The sequence below is a fragment of the Fomitopsis serialis genome (genome assembly GCF_022376445.1).
Source record: "Fomitopsis serialis strain Sig1Antser10 chromosome Unknown B0H18scaffold_77, whole genome shotgun sequence".
NCBI lineage: Eukaryota > Fungi > Basidiomycota > Agaricomycetes > Polyporales > Fomitopsidaceae > Fomitopsis > Fomitopsis serialis.
The window spans coordinates 105,454-130,981 of NW_025955037.1; the positions used below are offsets into that span (position 1 = coordinate 105,454).

The 25,528-nt window shown below is 54.8% G+C and overlaps 10 protein-coding genes across 10 annotated transcripts; 6 read left to right on the forward strand and 4 right to left on the reverse strand.

Annotated features, from left to right (window-relative positions):
- The first annotated feature begins 988 nt into the window (after positions 1–988).
- Positions 989–2,470, forward strand: B0H18DRAFT_1027520 (Manganese/iron superoxide dismutase). The gene is made up of 4 exons (XM_048029882.1): positions 989–1,277; positions 1,367–1,523; positions 1,902–2,025; positions 2,076–2,470. The coding sequence occupies exons 1-4, from the start codon at positions 1,148–1,150 to the stop codon at positions 2,130–2,132; spliced, it is 468 nt and encodes a 155-aa protein (XP_047889604.1). The 5' UTR covers positions 989–1,147; the 3' UTR covers positions 2,133–2,470.
- Positions 2,471–3,570: 1,100 nt separating this feature from the next.
- Positions 3,571–4,529, forward strand: B0H18DRAFT_633071 (uncharacterized protein). The gene is made up of 2 exons (XM_048038866.1): positions 3,571–4,455; positions 4,516–4,529. Exon 1 carries the CDS (start codon positions 3,766–3,768, stop codon positions 4,342–4,344), a length of 579 nt encoding a protein of 192 aa, XP_047889605.1. The 5' UTR covers positions 3,571–3,765; the 3' UTR covers positions 4,345–4,455; positions 4,516–4,529.
- On the reverse strand, positions 4,530–5,560 carry B0H18DRAFT_633072 (uncharacterized protein). Its single transcript, XM_048038867.1, has one exon. It carries the CDS (start codon positions 5,363–5,365, stop codon positions 4,655–4,657), a length of 711 nt encoding a protein of 236 aa, XP_047889606.1. The 5' UTR covers positions 5,366–5,560; the 3' UTR covers positions 4,530–4,654.
- Positions 5,561–8,793: 3,233 nt separating this feature from the next.
- B0H18DRAFT_1027529 (uncharacterized protein) lies at positions 8,794–11,121 on the forward strand. Its single transcript, XM_048029883.1, has 5 exons — positions 8,794–8,868; positions 8,924–9,313; positions 9,368–9,724; positions 9,782–10,240; positions 10,298–11,121. The coding sequence occupies exons 2-5, from the start codon at positions 8,959–8,961 to the stop codon at positions 11,023–11,025; spliced, it is 1,899 nt and encodes a 632-aa protein (XP_047889607.1). The 5' UTR covers positions 8,794–8,868; positions 8,924–8,958; the 3' UTR covers positions 11,026–11,121.
- An 11-nt stretch (positions 11,122–11,132) lies between these two features.
- On the reverse strand, positions 11,133–13,389 carry B0H18DRAFT_1027531 (alcohol oxidase). Its single transcript, XM_048029884.1, has 7 exons — positions 13,114–13,389; positions 12,962–13,066; positions 12,623–12,890; positions 12,250–12,570; positions 12,074–12,164; positions 11,772–12,020; positions 11,133–11,722 (listed from the first exon to the last, which is right to left on the reverse strand). The coding sequence occupies exons 1-7, from the start codon at positions 13,184–13,186 to the stop codon at positions 11,195–11,197; spliced, it is 1,635 nt and encodes a 544-aa protein (XP_047889608.1). The 5' UTR covers positions 13,187–13,389; the 3' UTR covers positions 11,133–11,194.
- Positions 13,390–13,603: 214 nt separating this feature from the next.
- B0H18DRAFT_1122466 (ClpP/crotonase) lies at positions 13,604–14,777 on the reverse strand (the record flags this gene model as incomplete). Its single annotated transcript, XM_048034518.1, has 6 exons — positions 13,604–13,713; positions 13,763–13,828; positions 13,877–13,957; positions 14,005–14,163; positions 14,214–14,443; positions 14,494–14,777. 6 exons carry the CDS (start codon positions 14,775–14,777, stop codon positions 13,604–13,606), a joined length of 930 nt encoding a protein of 309 aa, XP_047889609.1.
- Positions 14,778–15,525: 748 nt separating this feature from the next.
- Positions 15,526–16,818, forward strand: B0H18DRAFT_633261 (uncharacterized protein). The gene is made up of 3 exons (XM_048038870.1): positions 15,526–15,675; positions 15,724–16,535; positions 16,626–16,818. The coding sequence occupies exons 1-3, from the start codon at positions 15,630–15,632 to the stop codon at positions 16,773–16,775; spliced, it is 1,008 nt and encodes a 335-aa protein (XP_047889610.1). The 5' UTR covers positions 15,526–15,629; the 3' UTR covers positions 16,776–16,818.
- Positions 16,583–17,181, forward strand: B0H18DRAFT_633199 (uncharacterized protein). The gene has a single exon (XM_048038869.1). It carries the CDS (start codon positions 16,772–16,774, stop codon positions 17,117–17,119), a length of 348 nt encoding a protein of 115 aa, XP_047889611.1. The 5' UTR covers positions 16,583–16,771; the 3' UTR covers positions 17,120–17,181.
- A 1,573-nt stretch (positions 17,182–18,754) lies between these two features.
- On the reverse strand, positions 18,755–21,267 carry B0H18DRAFT_1086630 (major facilitator superfamily domain-containing protein; the record flags this gene model as incomplete). Its single annotated transcript, XM_048032067.1, has 17 exons — positions 18,755–18,942; positions 18,994–19,127; positions 19,186–19,378; positions 19,434–19,492; positions 19,622–19,646; positions 19,703–19,822; positions 19,874–19,973; positions 20,002–20,049; positions 20,100–20,253; positions 20,309–20,383; positions 20,438–20,461; positions 20,512–20,556; positions 20,655–20,684; positions 20,734–20,762; positions 20,814–20,828; positions 20,886–20,953; positions 21,063–21,267. The coding sequence occupies 17 exons, from the start codon at positions 21,265–21,267 to the stop codon at positions 18,755–18,757; spliced, it is 1,512 nt and encodes a 503-aa protein (XP_047889612.1).
- Positions 21,268–22,491: 1,224 nt separating this feature from the next.
- On the forward strand, positions 22,492–25,520 carry B0H18DRAFT_633153 (MFS general substrate transporter). The gene is made up of 22 exons (XM_048038868.1): positions 22,492–22,855; positions 22,913–22,921; positions 22,977–23,044; positions 23,104–23,118; positions 23,174–23,202; positions 23,261–23,290; positions 23,343–23,361; positions 23,412–23,431; positions 23,488–23,511; positions 23,570–23,644; positions 23,709–23,782; positions 23,841–23,920; positions 23,985–24,033; positions 24,095–24,166; positions 24,233–24,309; positions 24,366–24,408; positions 24,463–24,487; positions 24,544–24,558; positions 24,610–24,668; positions 24,725–24,915; positions 24,965–25,097; positions 25,149–25,520. The coding sequence occupies exons 1-22, from the start codon at positions 22,621–22,623 to the stop codon at positions 25,379–25,381; spliced, it is 1,575 nt and encodes a 524-aa protein (XP_047889613.1). The 5' UTR covers positions 22,492–22,620; the 3' UTR covers positions 25,382–25,520.
- Positions 25,521–25,528: the final 8 nt, after the last annotated feature.

Here is a 25,528-nt window from a genome sequence, read left to right on the forward strand (position 1 = left end):
GGGAGCTAGAGTAAATGCTTTCAATCGAAATTTTAACAAAGATACCGTAGCATGAGCTCACCTGCAACTACACCTAAATCGAGGTTGCTCACTTGAGGTAAGTGCTCCAGATTGTTCGCAATGCAGTGAATGGCGATTCGCGTTTACCGACACACATCGATCCGTTCGACGACCGCTTTCCTATGACTGGAATAGAGCTGAGTGGCTGTTGCATGTAATCCACCCGTGAGAGCCTGGATTAATTCGACTACATCTAGTCCACTATTCTCAGTGTTATTGGCACCGTTACGATGAGGGACTGGAACGCAGTGGTGATTGTCGAGAAAATCGCCGCATATATACGCCCCTTCAACCAGGTGGTGAGTAGATTCGCAGGACAGAAGGCTCTCGGTGAGAAGGGCGAAAACGAAGGATAGGTTCTGAAGCCGTACGACCAGCCGTCGAAGCAGCATCCAACCTGGTACGAGTACACCGAAAACTGGTCGTCGTTGCGGCCGTACAAGATGACGAGCATAAAATCATGGAGAACACGGTCTGCGAGTCGGCGACGCACCCACGTAAGATATGACCAAAGGGTACAGATATCATCGAGAACGTCGTAACTGACGCATATATGCACGCAATGTGCACGTCTCTTCGGGTTTGGAGGGGCCACGGTGGAGGTTTCGCGAAGGCCGGGCCTCCGGGTCTACGCAAGATCCATGCGTCAGATGTTGCAATCGATGGCGTTGGTCAGTCAGCGCATTCACATGGACTGCTGCGCTAGACGGTAGCCGCATAGAACGAGCAGTAGGACGAGACGGACACGGACAGAGAGAACGGGGCGTCGTCGTCGTCGTGCGCGACTGCGGGGAGACGATGGCGGGCAGTGACAAGACGCGTCGGGGCGGCCTGGCTAGCTACCGCAGTGGCGGCCGATCACGTGGGGGGAGATAACGTCACTGGTGGGTGTCCTTGATCAGCAGCCCGATAAGGCGTCATAAATACCTTCGCTGCAGCCCAGTTCTTGCTCGGACTCACCCACCACCACTTCCACCACCACCACCACCACCCCCGAAAGCACTACATACACGATGTCCGGCCAGCACCAGCTCCCCGATCTCCCGTACGCGTACGACGCGCTCGAGCCCTTCATCTCCCGCAGATCATGGAGCTTCACCACAAGAAGCACCATCAGACCTACGTGACCGCCCTCAACGCTGCTGAGCAGGCATACGCGAAGACCTCCTCGCCCAAGGAGCGCATCGCCCCAGGCGCGCTCAAGTTCAACGGTGGTGGTAAGTCGGCGATCGCAGTCATTCCCGGGACGCCCTGTGGTGAGAGATAACGGTGCCCAGGACACATCAACCACTCGCTCTTCTGGAAGAACTCGCGCCCTCCGCTCCGGGGCAAGGGCAACGGCGGCGTCCTCAAGGACGGCCCCTCAAGACTGCCATCCTCGAGAGCTTCGGTACCTTCGACCAGTTCAAGAAGGAGTTCAACACCGCGACCGCCGGCATCCAGGGCTCCGGTGGGGCTGGCTCGTGAGTGTCTTATCTCCTGAATGCGGGTCTTGGCAGTGCGAGCGATGAATGGACGGTGGTCCTGATCGGCATGTTGAGCTGTAGTTTCCGCCTCATGTCTGCGGAAGGCCTCGATTCTCTGGCTACGCGACAGGGAGATCCGTTGCCTGTTTCGGCTTCTCCTGGATTGTCCTGGATGCACCAAATGGCGCACAGAAGCCTGGATGACTCGCGGTGCCATGTCTGGGCACTCCGTGAAGTAGACGGAACGCTCCGGATTACGAAGCTTGTATCCAACCAGCGGATCATGCAGAATCGGACCAGTCGCGCAGATTCGTCCATCCTCTGGCACTCCCTCTCGTCAACCGCAAGCTCGGTACTGACTGCCTTCCATCGCAGGCGTGAACCCACGAACAAGCGCCTCGAGCTTGCCACGACCTCCAACCAGGACCCGCTGCTCTCGCTCGTGCCCGTCATCGGCGTCGACATCTGGGAGCACGCGTTCTACCTCCAGTACCTCAACGTCAAGTCGACTACCTCAACGCCATCTGGAACGTGATCAACTTCGACGAGGCCGAGAAGCGCTACCTCGAGGCCATGGCAGCTCCAAGCTCTAAATGCTGTACCTAGTTGTGGGCGAATGCTTTTGTCGCGAGGGGAGAAGGAAGAAGTGTACGATGTGGCGACGTGAAGTGGAAAATAAGCAATGTATAGTGTTGTGCAATGACATGCCTCTTGCTCTGAACCTGGATGCTGAATACCGCCGCTCATGCGTGCTGTTGACTCCGCAGTGTCAGTGCAGTACGTGCCCCGGTGCATGAGACTGCTAGAGGCAACGTCGCGTCTTTCCCAACTGATTGGGCTTAAGTACATTCACTCCTATATCTCCAACAGTACTCCAGCAGGCTTCTGTCATATAGCTTTGTATCGTATACGAAATTTCGGCTGTGCACACAACGGCCGTACTACCATCGAAGATTCTACGACAGTTGCCATGTAAGGCAGGTAGCGTAATGAACTTGGCGGTTGCGCCCAGCGCCGGACCTTCTCTTTGCACTGTACACCATCATCGCCGTCGGCGATGCGAACACCTCGTCGTCCGCCCTCCGTTCACCTCGCACAGCGGGCACACTCGACTTCAGCCTTCTTTTCCTGTGAGACGCCTTCAATCCCTCCACGTTTTGCGTCTCTTCAACAGAGAAGCGTTCAGAGTTATCTGTTGCATGCTCTAGTCAAGATGGTAACCAGGCTGGACGTGCTTCCTGACGCCTCGAAGGCTCGTTCGAGTCAAGGTTGGGGTCCGCTGTCAGCTTGTGATGATAACGAACCTTCCAGGCACTCCTGCTATGATGATGTTGCCTGTCTGACGTCTCGATTCGGCGTGTAGAGTCGATTGAGTCTCGTGGGATGTTCTGTGAGGCTCCTCGGTGATTCACTTTGATATGTGCGCGGAGCTGCTGGATGACGTTCTGGATGTAGGCACACGTCTTCGTGCTCGCGATGCAACGGTACCTCCGTGGGACCCGCCGAGGACACTGGTCAACGATACCGATCTATTCCGAGACGGCCTCCGACACACATCCTCTTCCACCTGTATCTGTCAACCGTGACGCACCACAGCCCTTGGAATGAATGCAACGATCGCATCTATGTGCCATTGGGCCACGCGCACGCCGCACATCAGGCGTACATCCGCTTCGGAGCGATGTATCATTATAGTACGGCGCGGCTGTACGTGCTTCGTCTGTTAGGGTATATCCTTCGCAGAGTTGGGCGTCCTGCGCATGCCCCCGGGCCCTTGGATTCTTCCTCCAGCGCCTCGTACACTCCTTGTCAGGACCGTGGGCTGCCCCCGTCTCTGTGTCCTACTTGAGCTTTCTCAGCTGACGGGTTTGATTGTTTTGTTCTCTGTCACCTTCGCACGAAATCGCGTCTAGGTTGTAGGCTTCAACTTTCCCGCTTTCAGCTCGTATATTCCCTCCCAGAACCCGGAAACACGTCAACATGCTGCCCATACCGCTCGCGTTCTTTGCACTTGCACGTCTATTATTCCGTATCTGCGACGACGAGATTTCTGGTGCCGACCAGGGTCCTGTCCAGGTCTGCAGCACCTACGTATACTGGCGCGTCGAGCGCTTGGATAGCACATCCCTGTCAGTAGTCCGTTCTCAGTGGAGGTGCGACGTCACGACTATGTCCCGGTCCATCGTCGCAAGTGTGGACGGTACAGGTCCCCGTATGGCGCTGTCGGATATGGTCGACGATGGTATGTGGCTCGTTTTGTAACTTCATGTCGAGGCCGGAGTTGATGGATGCACTGAGGCGACCCAGCCTCTACGAACATTTCTCCGACCTCTACTACAGGTTTCCAATCTCTCTTTCGCAGACAGCTACAACACCCTCCAACCCCAATACTACCTCATCGATCAGCACGGAATCCTTGGCGACATCACCACCTACAGTCACTTCGTCTGCTCCACTGGCGGTGCGACACCTGTGCAGGATACATCCACACTGTTCTCTGTGTCTCATCAGGTTTTGCTTCCGAAGGAGCAGATGCTACAACGACATCGAGAGGCAGCATGCAAAAGTCGAGCTCGTCGACTGTACACAGATCAACAGCCAACGGCAGCAGCTCTACATCGGCTCTCATGCTCATGTTTTCACGCCCGCTCCTGCAGAGAATATTTCAGATTCCTTCCAAACATCGAGCAGCACTTTCATGCATCCCACGATCACTCTGAGCAAGACACCTGTTCCCTCCGAGACCAGTCTTCAACCCTCGCGCTCAACAGCAGCAGGACCAGCTTTCACGCGACCCGCACCGTCAACAAAAAGTTGATCACCATCATCGCTGTCCTAGCGGCGGCACTCGCTCTCCTCCTCTTCACTATTGCGGTCTGGTGGCTGCGGAGACGACGTCACAGCTTAATGGAGCATTCGGGGTCCCTCGGTGAGGCCACTTCGCGTCCTTCGAAACCACCAGAGAGCATCTCCTGACTTATCCAAACAGACGACGATTTTACGTCCAGAGAGTCCGTGGTGTCGAATCCCACCGCAGGTCAGTCGCACGCCGACCTCACGTCGCCAACCATCATGTGCGCCGGCGACCGCGACTCAATTCCCGACCTCTCGAAGGTCATCGCTGCACATCATACGCCCCAGATCCGGACACTGCATACCCGGACTACTTCGCGACAATTGGCCACGCAGGGCTCACAGTTCGGCAAGACAATTTCCCCTCCCGTCTCAGCAATTATAGCGACGGGGCCGCATGGGACATGAGCGGCAGCGCGACGGCCGCCGTCCTCGCTGGAAACAGGTTCTCCACTATCTCGCCCGTCCCACCGGCGCGCCTGTCGCCGAGCCCCGCGACGCTGCATTGGCCCGAGCAGAGTGCGTACGCGGAGTACGCGGGGCAGAACACGCCTTTCGTGCCGCTGGCTCAGCGGAGGGCGTCCAACAACCCGTTCCGTCAACCGAACAGGAAGAGCGCAGCTGCGAATCTCGAGTACGCCGTGGCGTATGACGGCCTGGACGCACATACGACAGTCCCGATCCCGAGGCCTGCGTCGACCAATCCGTTCCGCGACCTGAAAAGGCCGTGGACTGCCCATGTCGCCTTCCCTGAGCAGCCGATGCCCGTCGCCCCACGCGATACGACGCCAATTCATGTGTCTCGCCAGGACATAGAGCCCATTCGTCCTTGGCAGCCTGAATTGAAGCCATCCAACGAGGCACTTGCACCTGGCGCAACTCACGGGTTCGACGCGACGGGCTATGCTGCGGAAGTCCAACGGCTTCCTCTGGCATGGATGTCCGAGTCGCCTACGCAGTCTTGCCTGCAGTGGCCAGTCATGCATCCGGCCCACTGGCGCGCAAGTGCCAGCAAGTTGCGGGGCGTTACTTCCCACGAGTCAGTACAATCGCTCGAACCCGGACCTGGAGCTGTGTTCTACAATGCCATTTAGCGTCCGCGCGAGCTGTGCGGGATAGAAATGGCAAACGATGTGGATGTTATGCGATGGAAATGTATGATAACAATGCGTGTTGCGCAGTGCAATGACCTTTGTAACGACCGAAGGATGGATGCTTGGTTGTGCTTCAGCTTCAAGCTTCAGGTTCCGAGTGCTAATTTATCCTATCCCTGACGATTTCAAGTACCAGTTTCACGCTCGTTTTGGACATGTTGCAGGCTACTACTACTAGTACTGCCGTGTACTGAATGCTTCAGAAGACTCGCTACAAACGAGATGTCACTCCTTTATATACTACTATGCTGTCATCAGTCCGGTACTCCGAGACTCACTCACTGGGGCCTCAGTATTTACTGTAGTTGCAATATTTGTGGAAAAGTGTATTCCTCGAACCGGCGAACTCTCGGCATCCTCCGATCAGAACGCCCGTCAGTGGCTGCTACGCAAGGATGTCACTTCCAAACCACCATGATCAACTGCGTAGGCAGTCTACTCCATAGCTTCAATCCGCAAGTTTGCCCTCTACTGCCGACTAAACCACCATAGCTACGGTGTTCTTTCCGAGGCTATGGACTTCGACAAGAACTGCACAATGGTGACGTGAATCTGCCCAAGACTCCGACGACCGAGTCGACTGCGTCGCTCTCAGGCGGCCACCATCTGGGAGGCAGATTTCCTCTTGTTGGATATCATACTTCTTTGCAAACGCAACGCATGAACTGGACATGACTCTTTCATTGCTCCGTTTCTTTCGTACTAAATGAAGACACTACGGCACGCATATTGACATGCACAGAGTCACGGTTGGACACCGAGCCACCGATCTGATGTTGCGTCGTTGTTCAACAATTCGAAGGCCAGATCTGGGATATGTCGTGGTGAGTGACCGTGGTCGAGTGATCTCTATAACGACCACTAATGTTGATACAGTCTAGCGCCCCGAGCCATAGATCTGACTTGAAGCCACCGCCTCATTTTCAGAGTCCATAGCATGGCCGACCCAGGTGAATCCTCTAGTCTCGCCCAATCGCTATGAATATATTGTGACGTCTTGCAGATTCACTACATATCAACGATCCACTCTGTTCCCCAAGAGACAGACACCATTACCAGCGCGAACCTTGACAACCCGCTCTCCGAGGCCACTACCCATGTACGCAATGGCGCAGAGGGAGAGCTCCACAAGCGGAAATCTATCGACGCGTATGGTCAGGTCAAGTTCAATGATTTACATGGGTTGCTACTCATGATGAGAATGCGTAGATCAATCAGTGTCCCTCCACCGATCATCTTCCTCGTCCACGGCGACGCTGGACAAGTCTCAGACACATGTCTTAGGAAGCTCTTCGTCGACGGGCTCCTCACCTTCCATCGACTCAGTGAACCCGTCATCTACTCCGTCTACACCGTCTTCCTTCATGCCAACTTCTACATCATGGAGCTCGGGGTCCCCTGCCCCATTGGTTTCCATCGACACGCTGACCTCGACCTTTATGATACCCATCATCTATCCATCGACCAGCTTGACGGGAACGTCCACGACCTTCCAGCCAAAATATCTAGTCTCATCGCGCGAGTGGAAACGACTACTGTCGTAACCTCCGCTGGAGCGCCCGCCGATGCTAGTCGAGCGCACAATGCGAGTGAATCACTCAGGTTACGGCTGTCATGGCCACTCTATTAATTCTGTTCGCATGCGCGATGTACTGGATACGGCGAAGGCACCTGGCGATGATCCGTGGCACACGTCTCAGTGAGTCAGATTCGCCACCCACTAATGTATGATGTTCCCTGGCTCATTGTTTCCCGCGGGGCCCTCGATAGTGAGCTTCTACCCACGAAGCTTTGCGCTTCTATGCCGCATTCTCCAGCTCACGATTGGGAATACGGTCGAGCCCTCAGCCTTGTTGCACGGTCCTAGCATCGAAGAACGATATAGTTTACACTCCCGGTTGAGCAGCTCCGGCGCGCTCGGGCACAAAAAGCATAGTCCCTGCCGAAGACGATCGGTATTCCTTGACGCAGGGGGTCGGTCCTCATGCACCAGGAGTTTCCAGTCTTAAGGACTACGCCGTCGCAGGACGATTATGTGGGCTGCCCGCAGGTCATGGATGAACTCGGTACAATTGTTCCGTCATCAGTCCTTGCCAGCTCAGTTTGCATCTCGCAGGACAGTCCACCGGTACCTGACCCAGCCAGAGGATCTCCTCGCTCTCTTTGGACACATAACCATTATCTCCACCGCCTCAGCACCAGTCTTCTGATGCTCCGTCTGATCGTGTCGTTCCGATGCCTCAGGCAGTACGGCCTCTCCCGGCGGACCCGAGTTCACGGCTCATTCATCATATCTCGTCTCCGGAACGGCTGACTGGACCGCCTGTTAAACTGCCTGCGCCATCGTCCCCTATAGGACCCTCTCACGCATGGCTGGTCCCCCGAACAGGGCACTGTACAACGCACCTCTCCTTCGCTGCACACCCAAGCCGACTCCCACTGGGCGCGTCCTAATGGCTATCGTATGTCATGGTCGGCGACGGATTCTGCCCGACAGGAGTTTGGCGATGCCTACTTGCTCCCGCCGCCGTATAGTAAAGTTCAGCAGGCCTGAGACCTTCGGCGACCATATATCCCGTAGACGCATAGGGCGTGTTGAGTGTTGGATGCGCCCGGTATCGACATCGCTCTCCATGTTTCTACTGGGCTTTCAGGTTGGTTCATCTGACAGTCCAGACTGCCGCCCACGTTCTATTCTCGTCATTGGATACTTCTATCCGGACTCACGAATACTTCGCGGACAATCCGAACCGTGCTTCTTGTTTTGTATCCATGGGACGGGGAAGTTGCGGATGTGCGTTCGCACCCGTCATGGGCTTGCTACGGTCTAGAGTCGTTCAGACCTCGAGCTGTGTGCTCCTCTGTATCACGACATCACATCGCCGAGATGGCGAGGGAAGGTCAAAATGCGCCATTTCGCTGTACATATCTGATTCGGACGCTGCTGCTAGGTGGGTGGGTGCATGTCTGTATAATCGACCGGTGCCACAATCCACTCCTCTGCGCCATCATGATCCTGGTCCACCGGATATGCATGACCACAGAACGTGATCGACAGTGGTCTGACCCTTTTCTTTTCAGAGGAGTGCTCACGACGGATGCGGTTTTAGATGTTGTCAAGGGGTAGGGTCGTCCCTGGATGCGTCCTCCATGGCTGTCCTTGTTGATGATTTCTTGTTCGGGTGCCACTGTGCAGTGTCCACAGGCCACGATGCAGGCGGTCAGGATGCCACTTGCCATCAATACTGTGAACACACCCTTCGCATGCGGCTTGTGCTTGTGACGAATGGTCTACTTCGGTTCTACATCCTTCAGCAATGTCTGATTTCACAAGGGTGAGTTACCATCCATCGTCAACCCAGCTGTCGTGAATATCCCAGCATTGCCCAGTTAACTGTCAAAGATGTGCCGCAATCACATCCTGGATGTACGTCGAACATTTGTTCACAACAGTAGCGTGTGCCCTGGCTGGCAGTTCTCTCTATAGGCACGACAGTCATCAGTCATTCGTCGCGAACGCCCTCATCGCTCCCTTGTTCACTCCTTCATTTGCATGTTCTCGAGGGCTTGCCCAATTATTTATTAGTGCTTGGGGCGTCATGCTCGTTTCCTTTCTTTTCATTCTTCTCATCTCCCTGCTGAAGCAGAACTGCGTTGCAAAAACCATTCCCCCAAACCCCGAGGCGAACCGCAATTACGATACGGTGGAAAGCGAGGGGGGCTGCTATACGACGAGGTTCTATGGGACGACCCACGAGGGGATTCGACAACATCCTGCAGGTGACATTGTTCTTTGCATGCTGGAAAGGCGCACTAAACGCTACACTGTCCTAGGAGTTATATCGTGTTCCTCCATGGACTCCATCCCATCCCTTGCACACCTTGATAAGTCCGTCATATCTTCTCAACCATACCACCGCCAAGATCGTGTAGCCGCACCGGCCGCCTTTCGACAGGTCCTGCAGCCACCTGAAGGCTCCTCATCACTAACAGCGCGTACAAGAGCGGATGTTATGCTTGTACAGAAGCGAGCTATGGTTACGATGATCACTTCCACCACGACAACCATTTGGTGGACCTCTTCCACCACGACAGACACTTGGTGGACCACTGCTGGTACGCATGCTGCAGGGGCAACAACAAATCCGTTGTCGAGCGTCACCACGGCTCGGATAACTGTGTCACCTTCTGGCACGTCAAGCTATTCTATGTTATCGCCTACAAGCACCCATAACACATCCACTGCAGCTGCCACTACAGTGCATAGCAGCGGGGGTCCAGGTGCCGCTTCACTCGGTCCCCTGCCGTTGAGTCCGCGACCATTGGCACTGTCGCCGTCTTCTTCGTCATCGTCGTCGTCGAGTGCGACTTCATCGCCTACCACAGTCCCTGCCACGTCTTCATCCTTCTCTAGCATAAATTCATCATCATCGGACATTCTCTCGCCGAATGTTCAAACCACAGAGCAGTCGAGCAGCCGGCTATCCACTACGGTATCTAGTTCTAGTGCAGTGATTGTGCCGTCGAGTCCACGCCCTACTACGGCTGCCCCCAGAACGCCAGCGATGGGTAACGCGAAAAGGGACATAGCAATCATCGTTGGCGTCGTATTAGGCACTGTACTCCTCGCCGTCTTTGCGGTGTATTGGGCACGTAGGAGAGCTCGTCGCCGGATGGCCTATCCAGAAACAGATGGTGACGGGACCGGTGAGGTACTCAGTATCCTGCATTGCGATTGTTTGACTCATTATCTCTCGACGCCAGATGGTGCCGGCCTAATCACAACCTCGTCCAGTCACTGGATTCCTGTTGTCGACCGCTACAGATCACTCAGAAGTAGCATGTCGAGTAGTGCCGTGGGCATGAAGATTGACAGTAGAGTGTCTCTTCCCGCCTCCATCTTCTCCCCTCTTTCCTGCGACACTCCCCAGTTCTCCCAATATGCAGTTCCCATGCCTCCGACGGGGGATCTACTCCTCCCAACACCGACTATGGGGTCGTGGACAATACGTAGATCCAGAGTCTCTTCAACATCACTGGCAACTCCCGAACAACCCCTCCCATCGCCACTGAGCCCCGCGAGCCTAACCTCCCTGCTCAATGCTGCAAACTGGCCCGTGGTGCCACCGACAGGATTGGCTCCAGAGTGGGCTCCTGCACCACGTCGGTCTTTCGTCATCACAGACGGCGAGAGCACATCGAATCAGCATAGCGACCACTTGCAAGAACAAACGCGTTCCTCAAGGACATACTCCGTACAAGCGGAGGCACCGGCGAATCCACGCATCCACAGACATACGGAGGACGGGGGTGTCCGCCTTGCTGGCGGACCTCCTGGCGTTGATTCGACATGTTACGAAGGACCTATGTATGACACTGTATCCATGGGCGATTGGCATAGCGATCGTACACCCCCGCCACCCTACGCACGGTACTCATATGTCCGTAGGCTTGCGGAGGACAGGGACTCAACCTGCGACTATGTAGACTAAAGATGTACAGTTTGTGACATGGACGTACCTTGGTCGCTTGTGCTTGACATCGACGGATTACAACGAACCTGGCGGACCGGAGGATGGGCAATCAAAATTCCTATTTAACCTTCAGACTGTAGGGATCCGCAGCATACTGTATGACAAGCAAAGTGTTTTGGCGCAAAGCTCATTGTCGCTTACTGCTTAGGATCATATCCGCGCACTTCTCGCCGATCGCCACAGCAGGCGCCTGCAAGTGCGTCCCCAGCACCCGCGGCAAGATTGACGTGTCGGCCACGCGAAGATTCTCTATGTCGTACACCCTGAGCTCATCGTCCACGACCCCTCCGCCCCCCAGGTCGTCCTTAGGCGCCATCCGGCACGTCGACGAGTAGTGGTACGTCGTCCGGTTGTACCGCCGGATGTAGTCGTCCAGGTCCGTGTCGCTCTCACTCTGCGGCTGCAGCCAGTCCTCTAGACCGTAACCCCGTGCGCGCATCTCGTCGCGCAGGCGGAGGCTTAGCTTGAGCGATGCGCGCAGCGGTACGTAGTCGTCGGGGTTGGAGAGGTAGCGGGGGTCGATGACGAGCGGGGCGCGCGGGTCGGACGAGGACAAACGGAGCGTGCCTTTGCTCTTCGGATGCAAGAGGACATTCAGGAAACTGAACATGCCACGATCCATGGGGGTAGGCTCGTCATGACTGGCGTATGCCATCTGAGAACCATGAGTACGATGCAGGGCTAGCAAACGAGCTGTTACTTACCGGCATAATCTCAATATCGGGCAGCTTCTCTTCCGAGGCATTTTCGAGACGAGTAGGCTTGCCCGTGGCGTCAAGCATCCTTGAATTCGCGAAGATAGCGAGCTGCAACACGGGCCCCAGCAGCCAACCGGAGCCCCAGATGATATACTTAATTAGCTCGATCAAGAACCGCAAAGGTTGCGTGCGTAACGAAAGCAGCGAGTCTTTCATTGGAATGAAGAACCCCACGGACACTCCGAAGTGGTCCTCCTATTGGCCTTCTCGTGAGTAATCAGAGCGGTAGATATGACGTAGCTACATACGAGGTTAGAACCAACGGCCGGGAGGTCTTTGACGACGGCAATCCCATGCTCCTTGAGGTGCTCCGAGGGACCAATGCCACTAATGGAGATCCTCAGCAAGGCGCACAGAAGACTGAATCCCGCACGAACCTCAGCATGAGAATCTGGGGGCTGCCAAAGGGACCCGCCGAAAGCACGATCTCTCGCGCTGCGCGGACATGCTTCCTCTTCTCCGGGTTCGGGCCTCCCTGCGAAGAAGCGTGACACCCCTAGCAATGCAACGACCGTCCGGGAGCCGCTCCACGTCTACCTTCTCCACAAGAGCGTTCGTGCAGATGTGGAGGTTCTTCCGGCGAGCGCGGGCGAGGGATGTAGGGAGAAAGGCATGGTAGGACGAACTTCGCTTCGACTTTTCGTCAATGGTGAAGTACAGACGACCACAGCCGAACGGTGGATGCGTAGGCGAGTTGATGTCAGGGATATACGGCAGACCGACTGCCTCTGAAGCTGCAACCGCCCTGTAGCACCCTGCTCAGACCAGGACGGCCTCGATAGATTGGGATGACGTACTCATTGAAGCCTTTGAATTGAAAGTCACCTAAGCTCCTGTTCCTCCACTCTCCATCCGTTCCATGAATACCCTCTCCCTTCAGGTCCAGCGCCCGCTCCGACTTGATGAAATACGGCTCCATATCCTTCCATCCCCAGCCCTCTCTCCCATCCTCCGCCCAGCTATTGTACTCCGCAGGAAGGCCGCGCGAGTAGAGCATCTGGTTGATGCGGGAGGTGCCGCCAAGAGCCCCACCCGAGAACAGGAGAAGCGGACGTCCGAGCTCGGCTGCATCTCACTAGGTCGTTTGAGGGTTCGCGAGCCATCCGACGCGAAGTCTGCCGAGAACAGAGGTACACGAGCTGCCCAGGAGTCTGCCCGTGGTCCTCGCTCTATGAGCAGCACGGTGTTGGACGTATCTGCGCTGAGTCGATTGGCCAGCACACAGCCAGCGGTGCCCCCACCTGTCGCGCTGTCAATCTTGCTGCATTCGACAACGACGGCCACGCACCGGCAACAATATAGTCATACTGCTCGAAGAGATCATCGAGCTTTGCCTCGGGATAGCAGTCGAATGGCCACATTGTTGTTTGCGCCGGGGTGGTGAGAGCGGACAGCAGCTCGCTCGGGCAGCGGCCTCTAGATTTGTATTGAATATATAACGTTCGCCAGTTCATCTGTAGTGATTCCCAAAACATGATGTGCGGTTCACGACGACGCCCAATTGACCGGTCAAGTGGCTTGGAAGTGAGACATCTGGTTGCGAAGAGAACACTTCATCGCTTCCAATTGCCAAGTTGAGATGTCATTGCCGCCCCACTCAAACTATGTTACTTATACATTTGAAACGTACAATGTTGTTACAAAACGAAGTGTCCATATACACGGTCGTCGGGGCACGCTGCAAAACGAAGTACTTCGAGAAGTCCAGGTGAGTGAGTCGTAATCGTTCACACACAAGTGCTGAGATCATTATCGGCCACCATCGGGATCGACCTGCTTCATTCACCCTTGAAAACAGGTGGACGCTTCTCTTTGAACGCGTTCAACGCTTCAACGCGATCGCTCGTCTTCAGCAAGGGTTCGTACGCCGCTCGCTCGAAATCAAGACCTGCTTTGCGATTGTAGCTAGCCTCTCACGAGTGCAGGAGGAAACTAACCACTCTCCAGACTCAGTTCAGGAGCGCGCGAAATTGCTTGCTTGGCCGCACGGAGGGCGAGTGGTGCTAGAACGCGGTCAGTAAAGGTCGCAGACATCTCAAGACACCGCGTACCGTTAGAGCTCATCTCTTTCGCCAACTCCAGGGCGCGGTCGACCGCACTTTGGTCGGGAGCGGACACATAGTCAACGACGTCTGCGCGGCTTAGTAGACAGAACACCTGCTTGAATGGGGGCACGTACCCATGTCGAGAGCTTCTGCAGCAGTTAGCATCTTCGCAGTGAAGATCAGGCTCTTAGCTTTCGACAGTCCAAGCAGGCGGGTGAGCCGCTGCGTGCCACCAGCACCAGGTATGATCCCTAGCCTGGTCTCTGGCAGTCCTATCTTCGTCACCGAGCGGCCTACAGGGCAGTTCAGGATGACTGACAGTGTCGCCTTGACTCCTGCTTACCTGCGACACGGAGATCACACGCAAGGCCGAGCTCTAGGCCCCCACCGAGGGCGGGCCCGTCGATAGCTGCGATAGTCGGCATGGGCAATGTCTCCAGAACACCAAGCGCGGCACGCAGGTCGAGGAGGAACTTGTCGACCTGCGGCTTCGTCATTGTCCGCCTCTCAATCAGGTCGGCTCCCGCGCAGAACGAGCCATGCGTAGACGACCGCACGACGAGAACTCGGACGCTACAGAGGTGTTTCAAGCAATTCCGACCAGTCCCGAGCATTGAACGTACCTGCGATCGAACTGCACCGTGTCCAGACATTCACGAAACTCCTGAACCCCATCGTCATCGGACGCGTCCGTGGCTGCGGCCCCAAAAGAACTGACCTTCAGCAACCTCACTGAAATGGCATTCTTTGCCTGTGGTCGGTTTAGCGACAGAAATGACACGCCGGGATGCGTCTGCACGGACTCGAGATATGCCTCGCGGGACTCTGTCTGGAGGAATCGCCTGGCCTGGTGGACAGTGAATTTCGATACATCGCTGCGCACACAGACACGCAAAGCAGATAACATGTTGACCAGCCAGCAAGGTGATGGTACCGGTAGTTGGCAGAGTCCAAGAGATCGCGGTCACGTACACTACTGTACCGGGCCGGGATCTCGGCCGGACATGGTACTCGGTCAGTCGACCACCATGGGCTCAATCCTGAGGCCTGAGGCTTGAAGTTGATCACAAGAGAAACATACCATTAGGTAGGGGGAAGATTGTGAGATTTTATTGGTATGCGTGATATGTTCTACATAAGACTGGGAATGGAGCCTACAGCACTCGACTGACCGAGTACCATGTCCGGCCGAGATCCTAGCCCGATACTGTAATTAGTACGATACTGTATTGGATGGAATCTGAAATCTTTCACTTCAGTTCATCGAGCGCATCCCAAACGCATCTTTGATGAGTTTGTACTTCTCGTTGTATGGAATAACATAAGTAAGTTGTAGTACTTCATGCGTCATCGTTTTCCGTTTGAGGATGCTTCCATTGTACTTCGAGAGCTGTCAATGCGAGTCTCAGTTCGTACTTAACTCACTCACCCCTTGACCTCTCCCAAGCCTCTCCTCTTCTCGGACCCCCATCATCCCGAGTCTCGCAACGCACACATACCTGGCCAGCGATCTCTTTCAGGGCCAAATTATGCAAGATCACCCCTAACTGACTAGTACAGCCCTTATCTTCGTTTCTTCTTACATATCATTGTTGATACGACCCATCAATCACCTTCAAGACATTGTATTTCATCACTTACTTACAAGGTTACACTCTCACGGCAAGCGTTCTCTATCCAGCATCACGGATCCCACGTCTTCTCGATGACCGCTATGCGCCCCCATGGTCAGTGAGCCACCGCTCATCCTTCCACCCCCATGGTACCAGAGCCGTCGTCGATTGTGCCCGTTTATTGTCGATATGGTGCGTTCCCTGCGTGTCGTACTTGTTCGCCAACTCACTGCATCGCAGTGCACACCGACCGATGGCTCCTCACGCACCTCGACGCTTCATGGACGATCTCGCAAGTCAAACAGCACCTCTTGACCAAGTTTCTGCCTACCAGCGCACCGTCCCTGCGCAAACCAGCGCGGGCCCGTCGTGATCGACCGCTTTCCCCTATCACCTTCTCGTCGCACGGGCACAGCGACAACGAGGGCGACAGCGACTATCAGTCGGCGGAGGAGAATGGGTCTGTCCTGGACGCACAGGACGGCTTCGTAGACGATGGAGAGTTCTACCGATACAAGTATGCACCTGCGTCTCGCCCCATCGGCACCTCGTCGATCACACTCGTCGTTCCGCCGGAGGCTTCTCTCCCTTCTCCGGCGAACTTCACAGCCATCGCCTTTTCTACCGGACAGCTCCTCGAAGATCCCTTCCAATTGTCCTGGTACGCTCTGCAACCATACGAGCTGCTCGAGTTTTATCCACGCGGTGAAGCCTTCATTACCTTGCCTCGCCACAACCTGGAGGCATACGTCCGCCCATATTTTGAAGCGCGCGTGTGGGCCTTGCGCTTCGTAGGTGATAACCTGTCCGCTGAGCATCACGCAGAGCTGGAGCGGCCAAAGAGCAAGGGTAAGGGTAAGGGTAAGGAGCGCGACCGTCGCACGGGGAGCGGAAGCGGGCCTACTGCGGGTGATGGCGGCGAGGAGACGTGGGGTGGTGACGCAGACGAAACGAAGCGCAGGTTGGAACGAAAGCATAGGAAGAAGATGGAATGGCGCGAGCGGTGGGTGGTCATGCATCAGGGCATGTTCAAGCTCTGTCGGAACCGCAGCGTGAGTTCGCCTAACCTTGTCGTTGCACCCACTCCAATATTTTTCAGGACGCGCGTCCCGCGTACACTGCACCTCTTACTGCCCTCCTAGCCTTGCGAGGCGGTGAATACCTGCATCCCCGCACGACCTCGGCCCTGCCGCATGCGCACAACCCATCTCTACCATCATCGTCGGCCTCAACGCCTCTGTCATCACCGAGCCCCGCGCAGTCTCACCTCCAGCCTATATCTGACCCGATGAAGCCCACCCTTGACGCCTCCACGCCTAATACTGGGCGCCGGATCGTCTGTGCAAAGTTCCGCGCCGGTCCTCATCCGCCCCCGCATTCACCAGCAGTCACCCACATCGTGAACTCGGGTGCGGGCGCGGGTGAAGACCGATCTGACGCTGGCGGATGGTGGCGTCGTGGGTCTCGAGACACACCCGCCGCAGAAGCCTTCGGCCGGAAGGAGGGCCGGTCTACCTTGGTCGCCAGTTCTGAAGGGAGCACTAGCAGAGACAGGCTGGGCCTCAGTTGTGAAAATGAGGGTTCTGTATGGATCATCATGGACCTTCTCAATGATTCTGGTGAGTTGCATGCCTGACACATCCATGCCTTGCCCCGAAGTCACTTCCTTATCCTATGCCGGGTTGCCCTGATACTACATCTCAGCTTTCGATGACTTCCTTCGTGTGTTGCACCGTCATGCGCCAATATCGTGTTCTTCGTCCTTCACTGCCAGATCCTCTGTTGAAGGATCAAGTGTCGATGCGGGTTTCGTGTTTCCTCCCCAGGAGGGTCGCCATACAATGTCTCACCAGGTCTGCCAGAAGGTGCAATTCACACTTCCACGACAACGTTGACGGATTCACCTCGTCACGCGGCGACTGCCATTCCTAACGCAAAGTCCTCCTCACAGTCTGGCAGGATGGGTTTGCCGTACCCTGAATGGCGACACACCATCGTAAAACGGGCCCGTCGCGCAGGTGTAGGGCCTGTTGGCCGCGCGATGGAATTCGTCATCTTTGGCGACGATGAGGGAAATGAGGCGCTGCTGCTGACGAGGACGACCTGCTATCCTACCTCGAGATGCCGGCGGAGGAGGCGCCAGAGACCCCAAAGCGCCCGCCGCTCGCAAAGCGGCCGTCGGTCCATTCCCAAGTCGACCTGTCGCCTACACTCTGGAGACAGTACCTCGACGACGACAGCGACAGCGAGTCTGACGGAGAATCGGAGCAGAGCGAGCAAGAGTGGGAAGGCTGGGCGGCAGACTTACCTCGTCAGCGTCGTATACAAACTGACAGGGAAGAACGCCACCTGCATCATCTCACACCGGACATAGAGGAGGATGACGACGGGGAGATCTCGTGGATGCAAGATGAACGTTTGAGCAGCGACGACGGTGGCGCTGGTGTACCTGCGAGCGACGATGGGGCGGCAGAGGGCGATCCGGTGTTCTCATTAGACGAACCGTCCAAATGGGAGCCCTTCCCGCCATCGCGCAAGATCACTACGTACTCATCGGCGGACTCCCTCATACACAAATCAGTCAGGCCATCCCGCTCGCGGCCGAGAATACTCGGCTCTAAAACGGGCGTGACTTTCCGAGCGCGCGTGCGCGTTCTCCGCTCTCGTCGCAGGTCCGTGCGAGCCGAAGATCTGTCCACGTCCCAGAGCCGGCACCAGCCCTCCGAATCGTTCTCACTCCCTCTCGCATGCCTATCCCGATCAGGATGCGGATCACGAGTGTGCTAGGCCGTCAGACGGAAGGCGGGACATCTCCTCCGGAGGCTGCCACCAATGCACGGTTAACAGGCTTCTTGCGGAAAGGAGGAATGACGAACGAGCCTATGCCAACCGGACAAGACCCCTCCACGTCGCAGAGCAAAAACAAGACTATAGTTGAGGGGGCAGCGCCGCCTTCGCTTGTCCTCACCATTCCGGAGCCCAATACTTCGGCATCCAGCCCAGTAGCCTCGAGAGCCTCAAATTTGCCACACCGGACTCTGATTAGCCTACCACAGATGTCTCTGGGCAAGTGGGCAATTCGTCAGCAGCTTCATGACGGTTTGCCGTTCTTCGTTATTTATTCTCGCAAAGGTACACGGTAATCAGTGCAAATCATATCCTACTATACAGTACACTACCTCGCTTTCGCAGCGCGAACATATAATCAAGTAATCGTAACCTCGTCTTCTAGCAATCTGCTAGACGGGGACTGCCGCATGAGTACCTGAATCTACAATGTGTAACGGAAGTCGGGCGCGCGATCACCCAGCCTCCGGAGCTCCTCCACACTGTACTTGATGCCTTTCTCTTCCATCTCTTGCTGTTGCTTGTCCCTAAGTGCGTTGGCGCGCTTATAGGCAAGAACGGTGATTGGCAGGAATATGAAGCCGATGCCGACGAACATCAGCTCCAGGGCATCTGCACATCGTCAAGTCAGTACGAGGATAGAATCGATGGATGTTTACTCACGGCCTAGGACATAGCGCGGGGCATCCTTTGAAAGGTATATGTTGCTCGCGATGGCTCCACCAAAGTTACCGATACCGATGTGCAGCGCCATGCCGACACCACGTTTGTACTGGCCAGCCAAGTTATTTCCCAGCCTACACGCGTCGACACTACTGAGCTTTGTACAGATGTTGCTGAGGAGCTACAACGTACCAAGCGATGATACCCGGGAAGGCGGCATAGGATCCAGACACGCAGAAGAACGTGCCGAAGTACTTCACGCCGACTGGGACGTCGGCAATGTTGATCGCAAAGCCTATCATGCACATCACCAGCCCTGCGAGGACAAAGGGCGAGCGCAACTTGACATGATCAGACCAGGTGGCGAAGATGAGGAGGACAATCGCTGTCGCGTACGTCAGTACTTGCACGCCGAAGGGTCGCGCAGAAGGATTGCTCACTTGCGCATATGTAAGGCGGAACGGTCAGTAGTTCGCTGATGGCGGTGTCATATCCGAAGCTGGTAGAAGCAGAATCTATTATTCAGCGCAAGATGGCGAACCCGAGAATACGGCGTACCCATTGATGATCGACCTTTGCATGGACGCTCAGTGAGCTTGGTCAACATAACATGCGAGAGAGGACTCACGGCAGGAAAAGTGAAATCCCGTACACTGTGAGCCATGAACGACGTCAGTATTCGAGGAGTCTGAGCACGCTAGAGACGTACGTGGCGTGATCACGGCAAAATATACCATGATCTGCAGCCATACTTGCCAATCCATGAACGCCGCCTTAATGTGTCGGATTTGAAAGTGCTCTTCCTCTCCAACAGAGGAGTTGTCGTATTCTATCCATCCTCGACGTCACTGCGGGAAGCGGGGTACAACGAGATTTAAACTCACTTTCTTCCATATGATATATTCACGCTCCTCAGGCGTGAGGAACGTCGCTGTGTCAGGGAAGTCCACAGGACTGCCAGAATGCGCATTCAGTTTACACTACGCGCATTCATACGATGCCACCCACCGAAGAAGGCGATGCTCCGACCACCACGGTGGCAATGCCTTCGAGTATCTGATGTGGCATGGTAGTCGGCACCATCTCAATGACCTGCGAATACGTACAAAGATCCAGGACCAACCCAGTAAACCCGCTGTTCCAGACATGAAAGAGATGCCGTATGCCAGGATTCCCGAGAATGCGCCTGCAATCGTTGCCCCGCCGTAGAATAGGCCCACTCTGTATTGTAGCATGTGGCGCGGATACCATAGCGTCAAGCTACAGTCAATCAAGTGAGACAACAGTTACAGTGAGGACTATTTAGAACCCTTACTAGTAGACGACGCCCGGGAATAGGCCCGCTTCTGTGATACCTAGACAGATGCGGGTCCCGACGAGTTGCGGATAGCTGAGAACTGGTTGAACAGACAGTTTTGAAAATGAGACCCTGTGAACGACTCACGTCTTTACTAGACCCATAAGAGTCCTAACTCGGGTAATCAGTGAATGTCGTCGGATGCAACCCAGAAAGCTCACATGATGACTCCCCATAGGAGCTGCAACCTCGTCAGTACAGGCATTCTGATCGGACATGCTACTTACTGTGATACCAGGAACCATCTGAGCGCTCGGATTAGTAGCCATCCGAGCGAATCGAAATGCCGCGAATGCACTCGTACCTGGATGGTTTGAACTTCTTTAGAACCAGACTGTATCCAGGGTCAGGCAAGTCAGTCGTGTTGATTGCGTGTCACTCACTTGGCGGGACATTCGCAGAGACAGTATGGCTGGCGAATGGTCAATTGCGACATAGGCTCAACGTCGACAGTGATACCCACAACGAAATACATTGTCTAATCTCAGGGTTAGCTATGCTCGTAGTCGGCGACTCGCGCCAATATGCGACTCACAAGAGCGATATTGTATTTATTACCAGTAAGGTTGAGCTGGTCTGTGAGTCCTTGTATCTTCGCGTTGCCTAGAAACTGCTGAGCACTCAGCATCTGGCAGCATCGGCTTCTCTTACCAATATTGCCTGCGAATAGCATCAGCACACGCCGACGGTACGAACAAAGAAAAGGGCCCACCTCTATCCAAGAAGGAACACAAATACATGATCGTGAGGATAGGCAGAATCCTCCTATCCACTTTCCGCCAAAGCCGTTTCTCCTGCTCTGGCGTGAGGGGCGGAGGAGGGCTGGTCGTCGACTTTGGCGAGGTTGCATACTCGACCGCCTCGACCTCGAGCTTCTCCGCGCTGTAGCTTCGAGCTGGGCTGTTAGTCGTAGGCATAGCTTTCGCAACGTCGTCAAGAGTCGTCAGAAAGAAAGAAAGGGGGCGTTCCGGGGCCCTAGGTATTTCTCCGCACTCTACACATATGTCAGACAATGCGGGACGGTGGCGTCGCTAGATAACTGGGTGGGCCTGAACTCTTCTCCGGGTCTTCATGTCAGATTTTGATCTTCCTGGGCACGTTCTACCCCGCATTGCCCCACACCTGAGCGAAGGCATTCGCCCTCGGACGCCGTATATGGGCGTCAGTGCGCCCCGTGATGCGTCCGCCAGTCGTAGATACGGGAGAGATACCGCGTACAGGGGCAGCTGCCCGGACGGACAGCGTTCCGACGCTTAGAAGTTCCTTAGGAGACTGATAAGTGCATGAACCAGGTGATGGATGTGGTACCACGAACGTAAGGAACAGTGTGTTCGTCGAATCCGACTGTCATGACACCGAGCATGCTCACCGACGCGGTTGTCAGTGATAGCTGAGTGCCTGATGAGATGTATAGCAGCACTCGAGGAAAGACAGGCATGGACAACGTACCGGGGCGTGCCGCTCCGTTTGTAGCGCTTCAAGTTCACACTTAAGACTGCTCGCCTTCCTCGGACATGCAGGAACTTCTGGCCAAAGTGAACTCTTGGTAAGCCGGGGGAAAGTATCAATCCTTTCATGACTGATCAATCTCACTCTGTACGTTGTCAATGAACTCGGATTGAACTTCGACTGGGCCTCAACTTGGTTAGAAGTCGGCGAAGCAGTAGTATGATCGCCCCGCAGCCAGAAGCACCTGGATCATCGAGTCAGCTAGCACAAGCGGTACGGTCCATACGCATCCAAGCCAGCTGAGCGCTGTGCATAGATAATCTCTGTAGGTTTCCTGTCAGCAGTCCGTCTGTCACAAACCTCGAGGGGACCCAGGTCATCGTGGATTAGGCGCTGAGCGCTGAGCGGCCTAGTCGGAGGCGCCCACCCAGCGCCACGTAGTACATACCTGGGGCTTTTCACGGAACAGACATCGGGTGCCCGTGTCCTCAATGCAGCACCACTTCTCATACCTGTGAAGGTCGAACATTCCCGTCAAAGCGCTGGAAATATGACGAAGAAGCGAATTCTATGTTAGGTTTATCACCCGTCTATTCCGGTGCTTGCGCTGCACTTATCTGCCAGTGCCAGTCTTTCGGAGGGACAAACAGTCCATTGAACGGAAGCTGAGCTTTGCGATGCTTCCATCTTACGTTGATGCCTCCGAAGCTCCAGATAAGAATGTCATTAGTCGTCTGAAAAGGCTTCACCATCCTCAATCGCATGCAGCCTGCCTCAAACTGCGAAGACACCCTCAGTCGGCGCCCAACCTCTAGTCCGAGATGGTCAGTGCGAAGTCGTTAAGCCCGGCCGGCAGTCTTTCTTCAGCGAAGGATGAAATCGACATCATGGAAACACCGGAAGGGCGGACCTCCGAGGGCCTAGGCGACGTAAACGACGAAGCTCACCATCCGCCTGCTCTCACAGTCGAAGAGGAGAGGAAACTATGGCGAAAGGTTGACCTGCGCATCGTGCCCATTCTGACTGTGATGTACCTATGTTCTTTCTTGGACAGAGGTGAATGTGGACTATTGCTAGTCAGTACTGTCTGATGCTGACGCGACCGCACGACAGGGAATATCGGTATTTAGCATCCTCTAGACGTCTTCCCATTCTGAAGGAAATTACACTTTATCAGGAAATGCCAAGCTTCAAGGGCTAACAACCCAGCTCGACCTCACCGGAAATAAGTACAACATAGCTCTGGTACGTTGCTTGATCGGTGTCTGATGAGTACGCCGGCGCTGACTCGCCGCCAAACGCAGACAATGTATTACATCGTACGCTTTTGTCCCACGAACGTCATGCATCGATGTTCACAGTATGCGCTCCAAGCCATACTGTCTTCTCGAATGTCCGGCGAAGTAAGTAGAAATGAATCGTGTATTCGTTCCACCCGCCGTGTTGCTGACTTCAGCACAGTCTGGTGCTAAAGAAGTTTAGACCGTCAAGGTAAAAATCACCGTACTGCTTCGTATTACGTCCTGCTTATCCACCGTGATAGATGGCTTTCGGGCACAATGGTAAGGATTACTCGGGTTCACTTCTCACATGCGCTGATAGAAGCGCACAGGTTGTATGGGGTATTGTGATGTGAGTCACTTATAGTACGTCGCCTTCAGTCGAATCCGTTACTCATCTCTTTGCAGGACTTTGATGGGCATAGTCAAAACGTGAGTGTACTCACGGTGCCCGATCCGCTGCGGGACCTTACCTCGCCTATGCCTTAAGTTACCCGCAGTTGGTCGGTGTTCGAATTTGTCTGGGGATCGCAGAGGCCGGCCTCTTCCCCGGCGTTGTATACTAGTGCGTCAGGGCCAGATCGTGAGTCGACTGTGCTCATGCACCGCTGACCGCATTTATGCGACAGCATGACACTATGGTACCCTCGCCATATGCTTCAGTTCCGCATAGGACTATTCTATGGCGGAGCTTCGGCCGCCGGTGTGTATGACTCTAGTGCAACCAACCAACCTTAATGTGCTGATACCTCGGTCCGTAGGTGCCTTCTCTGGCGTCCTCGCGTACGGTATCTCGTTTATGTCGGGTACAGGAGGCTTGCTGGGGTGGTCTTGGATCTTCGTACGCACGATGCCTCAAATACAAGGTATGCTCTTCTCGAACTAACAACTTGTACGATCTGCAGATCATAGAGGGCCTCTTGACGATGGTTGTATCCATCATCTCAATCTTCGGTACGTCTACTATTAGCTTGACTTCTGCCGCAGTGTCGAAGTTGACTCATGCTCTGTTCAGTCATAGTCGATTTCCCGGATACAGCATCATTCTTGACGCCAAAGGAGCGTGCTTACCTCGTATGGAGAAAGAGTGGGTTGAGACTGCGCTCTATCTCATAGATCCGACGCAGTATACTGACTGTCTTTCCTTGAGCAGAGTACGACAACTCGTCGGTCGGCGAGGAAGAACACTTCGAATTGCGCCACGTCAAGTCTGCGTTGTGCGACTGGCAGGTAGCGTACTGCCCCGTAGATACTTGACAATATCGGCTGAATAGCGGATGTTGCAGGTGTGGTTACAAACACTGATGTTCATGACCATTGTTGCACCTCGTATGTTGCTCACATGTTCCGAAGAATGCTGTTGCTGACGATGAAAACGCGCAGTGCTCGGCATCTCTCTTTTCCTACCGTGGGTCCTCCAATACACGGGCATTGAGAATACCGCTAACGAATCACTCTTGGCAGATCGATCATCAATGGGTAGGATTCTGTTGTCTACTTGTGTTACGCTCAACCAATCATTGTTGCTAGTTTTGGGTACGGTACCGCTATCAGCCAACTGCTTACAGTCCCGCCATACATTGTTGCGAGTGAGTAGTACTGGTCCTTCGACTACATACACACTTCAGCTCATCTGCCCATGAAGCGATCGTGCTTGTCGTGGTCGCAATTTGGTCTGACCACGTCAAGCTTCGTTCGCCCTTCATCTTCGGCGGACTCGTGATGTGCCTCGTTGGCTTCGCTATCAATATCTCCGATGCGGCGATTGGGGCAAAGTACTTCGGAACTTCCTGTGTGTCACTGGGTCGTACGCTACCTGCCCGGTGTCATTTCATGGTGTGTCATTCTGTAGGCCGTCGGTGTAATAGACTATAGTTCTGCTTAGGCTGGAAACAATCTGGCCGGTCAATACAAGCGTGGCGTAGGTATGGCCGTCCAAATTGGGATAGGCAATCTCGCCAGCTTGATAGTCAGCAACATATATCTGTCCAAGGACGCCCCGCGATATGTGATGGGACGTATGTAGACCTTTCATTTCCAATAGTGATACGTACTGACCAAGGCGTCAGATGCACTGGAGTTGATGTTCATTGGCATCGGTCTCATTAACCTGCCTATCCTGGTAGTATTGTACAAGTGGGAGAACACAAAACGAGATATAAATGCAACAAGACGTGGAAGAGAAAGGCATAGAGTACTCGGCGGAAGAGCTGCGAAGACTGGGCGACCGTGCCACGGACTTCCGTTACATTCTGTAACCCGCGTACACACTATTTTTTCCAGCGAACAATACAAGGCTTGACGTTACTGCTGGAGATCAGTGGCCAGCGTGACTTCCAACGGAACAGACATTGGGTATCTGTGTCGAGTCAATACAGCACCAGTTCTCATACCTGTCAACACGGCACTGGCAAGGTTCGAACAGCCCCGTCAAAGCGCTGAAGATACG

Coding starts and splice junctions, on each gene's coding strand:
- B0H18DRAFT_1027531 (XM_048029884.1), bottom strand. CDS start 13,186: ATGTGGCCATTCGACTGCTATCCCGAGGCAAAGCTCGATGATCTCTTC. Junction 12,165..12,249: donor TCCGCGCAGCGCGAGAGATC/GTGCTTTCGGCG, acceptor CGCCTTGCTGAG/GATCTCCATTAGTGGCATTG. Junction 12,021..12,073: donor CGGCCGTTGGTTCTAACCTC/GTATGTAGCTAC, acceptor GAAGGCCAATAG/GAGGACCACTTCGGAGTGTC.
- B0H18DRAFT_1027520 (XM_048029882.1), top strand. CDS start 1,148: ATGGAGCTTCACCACAAGAAGCACCATCAGACCTACGTGACCGCCCTC. Junction 1,278..1,366: donor GCTCAAGTTCAACGGTGGTG/GTAAGTCGGCGA, acceptor CTCTTCTGGAAG/AACTCGCGCCCTCCGCTCCG. Junction 2,026..2,075: donor TCTACCTCCAGTACCTCAAC/GTCAAGTCGACT, acceptor AACTTCGACGAG/GCCGAGAAGCGCTACCTCGA.
- B0H18DRAFT_633071 (XM_048038866.1), top strand. CDS start 3,766: ATGGTATGTGGCTCGTTTTGTAACTTCATGTCGAGGCCGGAGTTGATG.
- B0H18DRAFT_633072 (XM_048038867.1), bottom strand. CDS start 5,365: ATGCATGACTGGCCACTGCAGGCAAGACTGCGTAGGCGACTCGGACAT.
- B0H18DRAFT_633261 (XM_048038870.1), top strand. CDS start 15,630: ATGGTACCAGAGCCGTCGTCGATTGTGCCCGTTTATTGTCGATATG. Junction 15,676..15,723: donor GCCCGTTTATTGTCGATATG/GTGCGTTCCCTG, acceptor ACTGCATCGCAG/TGCACACCGACCGATGGCTC. Junction 16,536..16,625: donor AGCTCTGTCGGAACCGCAGC/GTGAGTTCGCCT, acceptor CTGCCCTCCTAG/CCTTGCGAGGCGGTGAATAC.
- B0H18DRAFT_633199 (XM_048038869.1), top strand. CDS start 16,772: ATGAAGCCCACCCTTGACGCCTCCACGCCTAATACTGGGCGCCGGATC.
- B0H18DRAFT_1027529 (XM_048029883.1), top strand. CDS start 8,959: ATGTACGTCGAACATTTGTTCACAACAGTAGCGTGTGCCCTGGCTGGC. Junction 9,314..9,367: donor GATTCGACAACATCCTGCAG/GTGACATTGTTC, acceptor ACACTGTCCTAG/GAGTTATATCGTGTTCCTCC. Junction 10,241..10,297: donor AACAGATGGTGACGGGACCG/GTGAGGTACTCA, acceptor TCTCGACGCCAG/ATGGTGCCGGCCTAATCACA.
- B0H18DRAFT_633153 (XM_048038868.1), top strand. CDS start 22,621: ATGGTCAGTGCGAAGTCGTTAAGCCCGGCCGGCAGTCTTTCTTCAGCG. Junction 23,921..23,984: donor TGGGGTGGTCTTGGATCTTC/GTACGCACGATG, acceptor TACGATCTGCAG/ATCATAGAGGGCCTCTTGAC. Junction 24,310..24,365: donor CTGCGTTGTGCGACTGGCAG/GTAGCGTACTGC, acceptor CGGATGTTGCAG/GTGTGGTTACAAACACTGAT.